The sequence below is a fragment of the Ostrea edulis genome, chromosome 4, assembly GCF_947568905.1.
Source record: "Ostrea edulis chromosome 4, xbOstEdul1.1, whole genome shotgun sequence".
Lineage (NCBI taxonomy): Eukaryota > Metazoa > Mollusca > Bivalvia > Ostreida > Ostreidae > Ostrea > Ostrea edulis.
In genome coordinates this window covers 8,899,440-8,914,588 of record NC_079167.1, presented here as the reverse complement: position 1 = coordinate 8,914,588, position 15,149 = coordinate 8,899,440, and the positions used below count along the sequence as shown (strand labels likewise).

At 33.9% G+C, this 15,149-nt stretch overlaps 1 protein-coding gene across 1 annotated transcript; it reads left to right on the top strand.

Annotated features, from left to right (window-relative positions):
• Positions 1–8,019: 8,019 nt before the first annotated feature.
• Positions 8,020–13,631, top strand: LOC125672452 (transmembrane protein 26-like). Its single transcript, XM_056161126.1, has 3 exons — positions 8,020–8,473; positions 11,897–12,041; positions 13,524–13,631. The coding sequence occupies exons 1-3, from the start codon at positions 8,277–8,279 to the stop codon at positions 13,629–13,631; spliced, it is 450 nt and encodes a 149-aa protein (XP_056017101.1). The 5' UTR covers positions 8,020–8,276.
• The last annotated feature ends 1,518 nt before the right edge of the window (positions 13,632–15,149 follow it).

Genomic DNA, 15,149 nt, shown 5'->3' with positions numbered 1-15,149 from the left:
AGGAACATAGGCCATCAACAACAGTCCTCCAATGAACTCGATTCTGGGCTGCTTTTGCTGCGTCATGCCAGGTCATGTCCTGCACCTTTAATTCTGCCTCTGAGTCACGCCTCCAGGTGTTTCTTGGACGTCCCCTCTTTCTCTTACCCTGCGGGTTCCATGTCAGGGCCTGGCGTGTGGTGCTGGAAGGTGGCTTCCTAAGGGTGTGTCCAATCCAGCCCCCACTTCCTCCGTCCGATTTGCATGTCTAATGGAATAGTGGAGAAACTGCATTCTTGAAAAAATGAAATTTTCTTGCACTTGAATTTCTAATTTTTTTTTCCTCTTTTTTAATTTTTTTTTTTTTTTTTTTTTAAACTTTTGCTTTAGAATTTTGTTTCAGAGACACAGATTTTTGTAAAAAAAAATTAATATGGAACTGTAATGGCCAGGTGGACAACGCCTGATTTCCATGGTCTACAATGTACAGTTAAAACTTCCACACCAACCCACTGTATTCATCAATGATTGACTCTCATAGAGAAATACATGTAATAAGATTCCGTTTGAAAGATACAGTAATTATCGTTAATAAGATGATTATTGCAATGTAGTGCAGTATTTTTGATGTATAGTATTACATAGTGACCATTATTCATATTTGTTTTCTTTTAGGATATGACTTGCTTGACACAAAACATTTTTTGCTCACCTGAGCTATAAGCTCAAGTAAACTTTTCTGATCACTTGTTTTCCATCATTGGTCTGTAAACTTTACACATTTCTTACTTCTTCTCCAGAACCACTGGACCAATTTTAACCAAATTTACCATAAAACATCATTGGGGAAAGGGTATTCAGAATTGTTCAAATGAAGGGTCACACCGTTTTAAAGGGGAGATAATTAAGAAATAGTGAAAATTTGGTGGCATCTTTAAAAATCCCCTCAAGAACCGCTAGACCAGAAAAGACAAAACTTCTGTAAAAGCACTTCCTTAAATAATGTATATTCTGAATTGTTCAAATCATGCTCCACGGGGGGAGGGGGGGGGACAATAGGGAATCAAAGGTTTGAAATGTGGATATAAAGGAAAAGATCTCATCTCAACCCTCAGGTAATGTAGATTCAAGTTTGCTCAAATCATGATTGTAGTGTTTAGTGGGTCTGGTGTCTGTCCATCTTTCTCTTCATCTTTGAACTTTACACATATTTTATACTTCTCCAGGACCACCGAGCCATTTTCAACCAAACTTTTCGTAAAGCATGCTTGGGTAATTAGGAGATATAGAATTCTTCAATAATGAAGCCATACCCTTTTCAAAGGCGAAATAATAAAGATATAGTAAAAATATGATGGCATATTATAGAATCTTCTCAAGAACCATGGGGCCAGAAAAGACCAAACTTGTGTGAAAGTTTCCTTGAAGAATGTTCAAATCATGGATCCTGGGTTATGGTGGGGCCACAAATGGGGATCATTGTTTTGCATGGGGATAAGGAAGGAAAAAAATCTTTAAAATCTCAAGAGCAACAGGACCTTGATAAGTGATATTTATATGCAAGCGTCCACGGGAGTCGAGTTTCTTCTAATTATGACCGTGGGGCAAACAATGTTCGGGCATCCTCTTGTAGTGCAGAGTCAAGTTTCTGCAAATCCCTGGAGGTAGGTTTGGGCTACCATTCAGATTCAAAGTTTTGCATGAGAATGTGTTAATGGAAAAATTTAAAATCTCTTTTTTCTTAAATATATAGAACAAGGGGTTAGGGTGAGGCTAGAACCCGGGATATAATTCCACATGACTATAGGGGAATATAAGGCATCTCTATAATGTGTGGATTCAAGTTGGGTTAAGTTTTAAATCTGAAGAACAGGGCCAGGTTGACTCGGGTTAGTGTTATGGCCCATGGATCTCTTGATTATTTTGAGGAAACAGATTTATAAGAGGCTTGCTTGCCACTCATTTGAGAATCAACATTGGATGTAGACAAGCGGATTATAAAATCCGAATTCGTTTTCAAAGATTCATACATATATATAATTCAACATCCGGGATTTATTATGTTGTAATAAAACACGACTTCAGTAACCCGGGATGGCGCTTTTCTATCACTTCATAGTACCGGGAAATTTAATTAGATTAAGATAAAACACCGATTAATTCGCGGAAACATTTATAGATACAATATGATGCGATATGTATGTGTATACTTTTAGTTTTATTTAAAATATTTTTTTTCTTGTTCACATAACTAAATACACGTTTCATGAAAACCTTAATAAATGCAGTTGTCTGAGGGTTTTTTTTCCTTTTTTTTTTTTTTTTTCTTCCATATAACCTTCGTCGAGCCAAAATTATGCGGGGAAATATTCTGTTAGGTGAAAGTATTGATTGTAATGAACTGTTAACTTGCTATCATTTTTAATCATTATCTTAAAAATAGCAAACTTTGAGAAAATCTGCATTAACGGGAAGTACATTAACTGACAGTACTTTAATAGACGAATGAAATGACATACTAAGTAAAAATTTTAACAGAGCTAGAAAAGTGTGTTTTGTTTGTATAACATATATGTTAGTGCAGCAGAGCGAATACACAAATTTATCTAGTCAATAAGATTTAAATTTCCATTTATTGTTATCAATATTTTTTCATATCGTTTTTCATCATTTTTTCTTTTATCCTAACGTTTTGAACAACAATTGCACAAAACTCTATAATGAGTAGAATAGAAACGTGCTCGAACATTTGTACCTGGAATGTGGGAGGCATGATCTCAGACTATATAAATAAATCAACAGAGAAACTATTCACTGATCAAGTGAACAATCACGACATAGTCTTACTAACTGAAACCCATATCTATGGAGCGCCAAATTAACATAAAAAATCTCATGAACCTTTTACCCAAAAAAGGAGAATGCAGGGGCCATGCCATGTCCACCAGTTTTGGCCACAATAGTGATTTAAAGTTTTACGTATAGGGACATATTATATATGGAGCGCCAAATTAACATAAACTCAAATAATTGAAGATATCTTCAATTATTTGAAGATATCATCAATTCAATTATTGCTCTCTTTAATTGAATTAATGCGCGCATTAAATCAATTATTGCTCTCATCAAATGAATTAATGCGCGCTTCAATTCAATTATTGCTCTCATCAATTGAATTAATGCGCGCATCAATTGAATTAATGAGAGCAATAATTGATTTAATGTGCACATTAATTCAATTATTGCTCTCTTCAATTCAATTGATGCGCGCATTAATTCAATTAATGAGAGCAATAATAGATTTGATGCGAGCATTAATTCAATTATTGCTCTCTTCAATTCATTTGATGAGAGCATCAATTTAGTAGAAATATTGCTCTCAATAATTAATTTAGAGCTCGGTTTAAATAATTTGATGATCTCTTTAATTCAATTGAAGATATCTTTAAATCATTTACAATGCTTTTGTATAAGGAATTAATGAGCGCATCAATTCTTTTAAAGAGAGCAACAATTCAATTAAAGATATCATTAATTCAATTGTGGATATGTTGAATTGAAGATATCTTTAATTATATAGTTGCTCTCTCTAAAAGAATTATTGCTCTCTTCAAATGAATTAAAGATATCATTAATTCAATTGAAGAGAGCAATAATTGAATTAATGCGCGCATTAAATCAATTATTGCTCTCATCAAATGAATTAATGCGCGCATCAATTCAATTATTGCTCTCATCAATTGATTTAATGCGCGCATTATATCAATTATTGCTCTCTTCAATTGAATTGTAGCGCGCATCAATTCAATTGTTGATATCATTAATTCATTTGAAGAGATCATTAATTCAATTGAAGCGCGCATCAATTCATTTGAAGAATTAATGCTATCATCAATTCAATTAATGCGCGCAATAATTCAGAATTGAAGATATCATTAATTATTTGAAGAGATCTTTAATTCAATTGTTGCGCGCATCAAATGAATTGATGATATCTTCAAATAATTGAAGATATCTTCAATTATTTGAGTTTATGTTAATTTGGCGCTCCATACATATCGGATATGATACTCGTATTGAAATCACAGATTTTTTGTATTACCCAATTTGTAGGGGAAAATCATTAAACCATAGATTTTTTGGTGGATTAGGAATCTTAATGAAGAGAGGTGTTAGAAAAGGCATAGCAATATTACCAAATACGAGCACAGAATATCAATGGATAAAACTAAAAAAGGAGTTTTTTTCATTTTAATAAGGATATTTATTTATGTTTAGCATATATATCCCCCAAAACTTCAAGTTTCAATAAAAAAAAACAACAACACTGATATACTTGAGCAGATAGAACAAGACATAATAAACAAATATGGAAACTTAGGTGATATAATATTAACAGGTGATCTTAATGCAAGAACAGGTATGGAGTTAGACTATATAAAAGGGGACTCTGCCTCACACATTCCAGTTAATGACGATGCCTATGATGTGGATGTAGCAGTTGGGGAAAGACACAGTAGAGATAAGACTTTAGATAGTAGAGGGAAAGAATTATTAGAATTATGTATTGCAAACAAGCTTAGAATAGCCAACGGTAGAACATTTGGTGATATATATGGGAAATTTACATGTCATAATTATGCTGGTTCCAGTGTGGTAGACAACTTCATTGTATCTGAACAGTTGTTAGAAGATGTCTTGTATGTACATGTATCTGATTTTTTACCTTTATCTGACTGCCATTGTAAAATCTCAATGAAACTGTTATCATCATTTAAAAGGGTGTATACATGTGACAACGTGCAGGAGATGCCCAAACGATACAATTAGGATAGTTTATCTGTAGGAAACTTTCAGAATTTTTTCATGCATCCAACCGTCCAGAATGATATAAAGCTTTATTTAAACACACTGATAGAGTATAATGAACAAAGTAATAAACAAGGCCACCAATGACATTCACAAAATCCTAAACAAAGTAGCTAAACTATCTTTACAAAGAAAAACACAACATAGAAACACAACCAATCAAAAATGGCTTGGTTCCGACCTTACAAAAAAGAGAAAATACTTATTTGAGAACGCAACATTACTTTCAAGATTTCCCAATAACCCTTACTTACGAGGTTCCTTTTTCGAATTAAATAAGGAATATGCCAAGCTGCGGAAACGTAAAAAGCGAGAATTCAGGCAGGGTATTCGAGATAAACTAGATCAAATGAATGAAACTAATCCTAAAGAATATTGGAAATTAGTCAAATCGCTTCGTGAAAATGAAGGGAAAAAAGACAATTTAGAGAAGTGTATTGATGGGGATACATGGTTTGACTATTTTACTTCTCTGTCTAAATTACCAGATCATTACAAGGACAGAGTTAAGACTATAGAAGTCGGAATTAATAAACTAAAAAACAGCCAGACCTGTAAGTCATTAGCAAATTGGATTTCAAGATATCTTTGTCTGAAATTCAAAAGGCCATATCTACTTTAAAGTCGGGTAAAAGTCCTGGTTTAGACAACATCTCAAATGAAATGATAAAAGCAGCTCAAATATATATAAATCCTTGTATCTCAAAACTATTCAATATGGTCTTAACATCAGGAATCTATCCAGAAAAATGGTTAGAAGGTTATACAACACCCATCTTTAAATCGGACAATCCAAAGCTCCCCCAAAACTATAGAGGAGTAACTATAACTAACTGCATAGCGAAACTTTTTAATATCATTTTAAACGGCAGGCTTGATACATTCTTAACTGAAAACAAAATAATACACGAGAGTCAAATAGGATTTTCAAAAAAATCCAGGACATCAGACCATTTATTTGTAGTTAAATGTTTAATTGACAAATACATTAACACTGGCAATAAACGACTCTATGCATGTTTTGTAGACTTTCACAAGGCATTTGATACCGTCATTCATGAAGGCATTAAACTAAAACTCCTACAATTAAATATCAATGGTTTATTCTACAACATATTATGTAGTATGTATAGGCACAACAATATTTTCATAAAAGTAGGGAACAAGTTAACCCTTCCATATACACCAGAGATAGGAGTCCGACAAGGTGATGTCTTAAGCCCAAATATTTTAAAAATATTTTTGAACGATTTTTCTAAATTACCGGATGAAGAAACCATTGGCTCTGTCAATCTTTCTGGAAAGAAAATCACCTCTCTTCTATATGCGGACGATCTTGTACTGCTTTCAGAAAACCAAAATGGACTACAAAACAAACTAAACTTACTTGAAAAATATTGCAACGATTGGTGCTTAGAAATTAATACCAATAAGACAAAAGTAGTCATTTTTAATAAATGCGGACACCTAATTAAAGAAAATTTTGTGTTCGGTAACATATGTATTGAATGTACTAACAAATATAAATATCTAGGAGTAATATTATCCTCCTGTGGTTCATTCAAGGAAGCAAAATCTGATCTATACAATAAAGCTCTTAAGGCCTCATTCAAACTTTATAAAGACATCGAATCTATCGATCCACCAATTAAAACATTTTTGCATCTTTTTGACCATATGGTAAAACCCATCGCCTTGTATGGCTGCGAGATAGGGGGGGGGGGGGGGGGGCGCACTTTCAGCACGCATGCTGGAAAAAGACAGAGATTTATATGATATCTTTAAAAAATTGGGAGGTAGAAAACCTGAATATTAAGTTTTGTAAACATCTACTGGGTGCCAGTAAAAGAAGTACTAATATTGCAATAATCTCTGAATTGTGTAGATATCCATGTTCTGCTCTATAATCCAAAGTATTTTACTATATTGGCATAGACTTGAGAATTGCCCAGAATCATCCCTGTTATACAGTGCTTATACAGAGAATATCAATCTGAATTCATATAATATAAATTGTTGATACAAAAACATTATTTATTTTAAGGGAAAAAATGGGCATTTTGGTACCCAATTGTAAAAATCTCAAATTCTCATTTTTCAAAAAACAAATGAAGAATCAGGTACGGAAACAATTTTTACTTTACTGGTCAAAACGACGTGAAGAGGGTCAGAAATCAGGAAAACTCACAACATATTTTTCGTATAAAGAAAACTTTACTATGGAAAGTTATATATTTTTAGAATCCCTAGAATTAAGAAAAACTCTATGTAGATTTCGAATTAGTGCACATGACCTTCGAATTGAAAGAGGACGATATGAATTTACAAAAACCAATTCTGGCCAGAAGATTTCTTTAGAAAGAAACAAAAGAATATGTGAATTGTGTAACCTTAATTGTGTAGAAGATGAATTTCATTTCCTTACTGATTGTCCATTCTATGTTGAAGAGAAAAATATGTTTTTAATGGTATATACAAGCTCAACAAAAATTTTATCTATCTAACAAATAAGGACAAATTTACTTGGTTGATGATTAATGAAGACAAACCAGTAATTGTCAAATTGAGTGAATATTTAGTGCAAACTTTCAGAAAAAGAAGTGATGCTTTAAAACTGCAAAAATCATTATAGTTTTATTATTCATATGTTGGTATAATACTGATACAGTCCATTTACTTGTGTATATACATGATTAGCCATTCATATATATATGTACTTGTTTCCCCAACATGCTGCATCCACATGCAGTTTGCAGTCTATGTAACCTGTAGTTAATGTTGTAAACTTTCTTTCTTTTTTGAATTTCCTTCTTTATAAACTGTCTTACTGTTATGCCCTCTGGGCCTAAAATTGGAATAAACTTATCTTATCTTATCTTATCTATACTGTACATACGTGTATACTTAGTAACGCTGTACAAGCATAGTCATAGACGATATTGCAACTTGCAATTTTTCTTCTTCCTTTTTTTCCCTCACTGATTTGATCTTTAAAAAAGGCTGTTCAACCGTAAAAATGTAGTCATATTCCGCAGGTAATTAATATTTCTGAAGTTGCGACCAAGCGTTGCTTTATGATATAAAACATCAGCATTTCATTTGATATTTGCGCAAACATGTTGAACGGAAGAGCTTAATAAGATATTATATTCATGTGTTTTATTTTTGTCATTTCCCCAGTCACTGTAATTCAGACCGACAACGAATGTTGATAGAAGGCATCACAGAATATTTATTTTAATTGGATATTACTATACGGAATACTTACAAAGACGAATTCAGAAGTAATTGAAATCAATATAATCATTCAAGTATAGAAAAAATATCTCTCTGGTCGTTAGCTGATGTATAATCGCGTAATGTAATTCTATAATACCATCGCAAAGTTCTACACTTAAAACGCTCCATCTCAATTGGAACCTGATAAAATGCGAACCAGACGACTCACTTTGGTCAAGGCTATAGGCGTTCGCCTATTGTTTCTTCTACATTGCCTGCTGGCCATATCCAGAGTATCGGCTATTCTAAGTGAATCAAAATTTTGGATCCACTCCGTGGGCTTTGTACTGGTGTTTTTAGAGGGATTTCACGCTGTCTATTGCAGACAAGGCATGGAGCATAAGTGGTAAGTTGAGAGGAATACTAGTCCGTTTTAAAGTCGTTGATGTATGTCAAATTTCCGGAGGTTCATTCATAGTGGAACAAAAAAATCTATACCAGAAAAACAATGAAAATACATTTTTAGAAGTCCGTTCAAAACATCTGCATAATTTTGGCTCACATGAGCCACAGATCATTGAATTATATACATGTACTTGTTTTTCAACTTTCTCCAGAAAACATTAATTCTCAGTAGCTGTTCTATATTCCACTAGCGTACAGAGACAACACCAGCAAGGATCTTGGTTTAAAAAAAACCAATAATCTAACCCCCCCCCTTCATACGAGGAAGGAATAAGTATAGTATTTTTTTTATTTTTTTTTTTTTTTTTTTTTTTTGAACTGTCGGTAGTCATCGCTCTGCGACTGAGGTCCTTGGTTCGAATTTCAAATTGAATCCGCCTGAATGACGAGTTCAGATGGATATCTAAAACAGAGGTGACCACCCACCCACTTTTGCCAAGTACTTGGGAGTAGAACTCGGGAGGCTGAGCTAAGAAGAACCGAGGTCCTTCGTAAGTCTTGGTTGACCTGATTCCAAGGCTCCTATTCTTGATTGGCTCGAATGCTCTAGGTCCTTGATTGTGAATGGGATGGCTCCAGATTTGACCCTGTATTTACTAGCGCTGGTAATGTCTAGCAGTGTGTGTACGTTAATCTCTTTATGCTATCATTGCCACGAATGCGCAAGTCCAGAACTTTCACGGAGAGAACCACTCCAGTCCTTTAGGACTGAAGTACATTTAAAAAAAAAAAAAATCATGACAATATTTATGAAATAAAATAATTCGGAAATCCTATCGTGACTCGGGTAGGCGTTCAGGTCCAAAGGCATCTTAGTTTAATCGTCTGCTGATGAACATATTGCTTAAGTGCATTATCTCGTACTAGAATTGTCAGTTTATTCAGTTCACATCAAGTAGGTCTCACAGGCAAAGAAGCTGAATGAGTTCAAGGGCTTATGGTTGATATTTAAAACGTCTTCTCCTCTGTCAAGAACGTAATCATTTCGTAGTCTTTTAATTGCTTTGCTTCGTGTTCCTAGAGAAATCCATTTACATCTAGTTTAAAATATTACGAGATTATTACATGTTGTTTGATGTATTTACATTTACCAATGTTTTGTCAGTAACTGACGCCAGCATGATGCAACAGATACTGATAAAAAAGAAAAAGAAACGCTGAGTACAATTTCATATCAATTTTAAAATGTTTAAGCATAACACAAAAACTATGCAATTGCGTGGTTAATAATCAAAATATCACAAACACAAAGGAAAATTACTCATTAACAGTCCAAGATCGTTCGAGTTCAATATCCACCCACCCCCTTTTACGAGCACCAATGACTGCCTACAACGCCTTCCCATGGACGCAGCTAAGTCTTTAAAAGCTGTCTATAGCAATGTTGATCAATTCTAAATAAGATCTTGGGCCAGTTGTTGCAGAGTCTGAGGCTGCAGTTGTTTTGGGCTGATGCGCTTATCCTGTTCGTCCCTAGCTGCAATAATGTAGCCCTCTCCCGATTTGGGGGGGGGGGGGGAGTCAGAATAAAAAAAAAATCGGGAGAGGGCTACATTAATGCAGCTAGTTCGTCCCATGCATGTTCGATAGGGTTCAAATCGATAGCATTCATTATTCTGCCGAATTGATGAGCGCTATAAATGAATTGTTGCTCTCTTGAAATGAATTGATGATATCAATAATTGAATTGATGCGCGCTTTAATTCAGTTGAGGAGATTAATAAAATCTCGAGAACCCGTGCATTTGATAAATTACTGGTGCCTGAATCACGTGCACTAGGAACTTACAACAATTGAGCATTACAGAAACAGAATTTCAAGATTTTATGAAAACACATAAACATTACCTTTAGATGTAACAATTAAGGCGATTCATCTTAGACCAAAACAAATTTGTATGAAAGGTTCAGTGAAAAATTGTTACTATGGGTTTATGGAGCGCCAAATTAACATAAACTCAAATAACTGAAGATTTCTTCAGTCATTTGAAGATATCATCAATTCATTTGATGCGCGCAATAATTTAATTAAAGATCTCCTCAAATAATTAATGATATCTTCAATTCTGAATTATTGCGCGCATTAATTGAATTGATGATAGCATTAATTCTTCAGCTGAATTGATGCGCGCTTTAATTGAATTAATGATCTCTTCAAATGAATTATTGATATCAACAATTGAATTGATGCGCGCTACAATTCAATTGAAGAGAGCAATAATTGAAATAATGCGCGCATTAAATCAATTGATGAGAGCAATGATTGAATTGATGCGCACATTAATTCATTTGATGAGAGCAACACTTGATTTAATGCGTGCATTAATTCAATTATTGCTCTCTTCAATTGAATTAATGATATCTTTAATTCATTTGAAGAGGGCAATAATTCTTTTAGAGAGAGCAACTATATAAATAAAGATATCTTAAATTCAACATATCCACAATTGACTTAATGATCTCCTTAATTGAATTGTTGCTCTCTTTAAAAGAGTTGATGCGCGCATTAATTCCTTATACAAAAGCATTGTAAATGATTTTAAGATATCTTCAAATTATTTATGCCGAGCTCTAAATTAATTATTGCGAGCAATATTTCTACTAAATTGACGCTCTCATCCATTGAATTGAAGAGAGCAATAATTGAATGAATGCGTGCATCAAATCTATTATTGCTCTCATTAATTCAATAAATGCGCGCATTAATTCAATTGATGAGAGCAATAATTGAATTGAAGCGCGCATTAATTCATTTGATAGATGAGAGCAATAATCGATTTAATGCGCGCATTAATTCAATTAAAGAGAGCAATAATTGAATTGATGATATCTTCAAATAATTGAAGATATCTTTAATTATTTGAGTTTATGTTAATTTGGCGCTCCATATGGGTTTCTTTTTTATTCATCTTTTTCTTTTTATCAGTATTTAATCATGTTGACATGTACGGTATAATTATATAGACATGCAACTTACTTATGCCGACATGCAACATATAGCCTACATGTGTCAACATGCGAGTTATTTATCTTAGCGTCAACATGTGACTTATTTATTTGGACATGAGACTTCTTTATGCCAACATGCAAGAATAATGATTTAGACATAATTATGTCGACTTACGACTTATAATTCGTATGTCCATATAATAACTCGCATGTCAATATAAGAATGTTGCATGTTCGAATTTAATCAACTCGCATGTCGACATGAATATTAATAAGTCACACGTCAACATAATCATCTCACATGTTGACATGATTAAATCGCATGTCTACTTAAATATACGGCATATCGACATAAATAAATCGCATGTCAACATTATTATTTTGCATTTTGCCTGTACAAAGAGTTCATTTTCCAGGGTTTCTCTTGGGACGTTTCTGTTTATCTGTCTGGATATTGTTCCCATCTGGATTATGGAGCTGGATCATGCGAACAGAGCTACAGGAACTAGTGGCGCGGGGACTTTAGCAACACCAATACTCACCAATATCACGACGTCAACGGTAAAAAGATTCTTATTGTTTCCATGCCGGACTCTATGCCCCCACCACTCCACCACCTCACACGACTAGATTTGTAATTGGTCAAAAATATTTTCATTTGTATGTAATTTGCCAATTTGATTGTTTGTCTGTTAATACGAACATACAATCTAACGCCTTTCTTAGAGTTGCATATAAAAAGTAAATAACCTTTTTCCAACAGTTACTTTTGGTCGAGTTATATAAAAGGACAAAGTTCTGCACTGGAAATCTTCGCATGTCCGTCCAATTCGAACGTTAGACTAGGGTTTAGACAGTAGGCAGAAACGTTTTTAGTGATGCACGTGCATCTTTCTGCAACAGTAGCTGGATAATGTGATAAGAGCAAGGAATGCTAGTTAGCTCTTTTAAAAAAAAAAAAAAAAAAAAAAAAAAAAAAACAACTTGCGCAATAACAGATGCATATCCAAATTCATAAAAACCGGTACAAAACTATTTCAAACGTTTAAACAGTCAATCATATAAAACATATCTTTTTTCTTGAACATCATACACTTTGATTGGCGGCCTTGTAAGCTTACAAGTACACCCCAATAAAAATCAAATAAGTTAACCATTCGAAATATTTAGGTCAATTGCTGTACCTGAGGCAGAGCTGATTGAATGTAACATTGCAAAATAAAATCTATGCAGGATTCGTCAGAGTACCTGTAAGTGCGAAACGAAATCTAACGAAACGAAACCGACCGAAACGAAACCTACCGTAACGAAACAGATTGTATAACCGAACTCTTCTCTCAGGCCCCTGTGAAAGTTACCACATATAAATAAAATTGGCCTCCCCTTTGATGTAGGCTTTCGGCTTGACTGAGATAAGTGTGAAAAGGGGAGGTGAGTAAGCACAACGTACATATCCGAAGTTGATTAAATACCATGATCAATTAGTTTCGGATTCATAAATTTCAGAACCGAGGGTTACAGTCGCAGAGGTCTAGGGAAACATATTAATGTACTGCATGAGAAAAGTTTCAAAATCTTCGCACATGTTACATAAGAGGTTGCTTATCACAAGAGGGTGTGTCGATTCTGGCTCAAAGTATTTGGACAAGGTCAAGGTTGCTGGGGAATCTGAACTATAGATTTGGAGTAGAGAGTGATTATACATCAATTACAATGAATTAACCTCTCACACTTTAGTAAAGGATTTCCCAAGTAACATGTTCGTTTCTTTATACGCCAAGGTCACATGATTTGTCCGTAATTTTGTAATGTATAGAGTGTGACGTCCAAAAATGAAATGTAACCTGATCTTTTTGTATGTGCCCCGTTGTACCAGGACAGCCCTAGTTTAAGTGCATCTGTAATGTTATAAATGGGCTGCATCTTTATAACTCGATATATTGAAAAAAAAAAAACATCTTCTCGATCATTGTTGTTATTAGCGTATTTTTAAGGGGTATTTTTGATTGAGATATTAAATTGTGCAGAACTTCTTTATTCCAGAACGATACCAGTGAGGAGTATTTACTCAGCTTTTTTAATTTATTGGTAAGCCGGGGGGTGCTGATTGCCTTGCATGATGGAGAACGCATGAGACCTAATCATTACTAGAACTATAAATGATCTGAAACTAATGAATCAAAAATATCCAATTACTAGCAAGGAATATTTACATTCACCAGTATCTAGTTAGTAATAAGATTTCGAAGGATTCTTTGTGTAAACTGTGATTTTTTAACATTAAAAAAAGTTCCGACGTTTAAATACATTATACTCAATACTTACCGGTACACTGTTTCTGCGTTTTTGTTTATGCATTCAACAAACACAGTAGCTCCACTCTCTCGGGACTTATCAATATTCAATATTAATAATTCAAAGTAGGAAAACTGTATTAATCCCCATTAAGATGTCAGCTATACATAAACAGAATGAAATCAGAAAATCATACTTTTTTTTTATTATCAAACAACATAATGAAAATACATAAAACTGCTTGAAATGACAAAATTTTAACGTCAACAGTTTCAAAAGTAAGCAGGTGAAACTTTAATTGGATTGATAGCGAACAATTCGTTCAGACAAATAATCCTCGTTTTGCATCATAGTTATTCCGTATCCAAGCATGATATATTGGAACGGATGTATTATGAATGTGTATACAGGACGCATGCAAGTGTATATACAGTGTACATATATCTATGAAATGAATGAGCGAATGCAAGTGTTAATTTTTCATACAGCTGAATCGGAAAGTGAGTATGAAATAGGAGGGATTACCAAATTGAATATTTCATGGATAAGTTCCCTGTGGACAACCTCTGGATATCATGCAAGGTTTACTGTATCTATAAATAAGTAATTAAAACGGCATACCTAAAGGGACAGATCTAACACCTCCAGGAGACAAAAACAAACTGCGTATCGAACCAATCAAAACGGTACTGACTAAAACCCGGTCTCGGTCCCGGTCTTCGGTCTCGGTCCCGTGACTAAAACCCGGTCTTCGGTCCCGGTCCCAGATACTTTTATTCAATAAAAACAGAATATATCAGGATATTTGAGCCCCATTTCTCAATAACTTAGGTATGACATATCATGCCTGCATTCTGATAGTAAATTGATCATATTATTTTCTTCTTTTGTAAAATAATATGTGAAAACTCCGGGACCGGTGGGACCGAGAAATAAAAACAGTGCTAAAAGCCGGTCCCGGTCTCGACATTTTTCCTCAATAGCCGCTTTAATCTACCTTTTCATAAAAAATATAAGGACGTGATACTCAATGGCATCCCTTTGTATACATATATTTATTGTGTGTATAGGTTTTTTATTCCAATATTGTTTATACATGTATTTATGTCAGAATCGAACTCAACTACATGTACATGTACGTGACATTTTGTCCCAAATGATCGCGTTACACTACCTTTTCATTAGAAGATAAGGATGTAGAAGGAAGATAATATATATGTACTTATCCTGGTGTATTTGTTTGTAATTTACAGTTAGTTTATTTGTTCATTTATTTTATTTCTTCTATTCCTGTCAAAATCAGTTTTCAAAGATTCATGTTTGGTATTCCGAACCCGATCTCTTCGTTGTATATAACCAATAAATAATAACTAT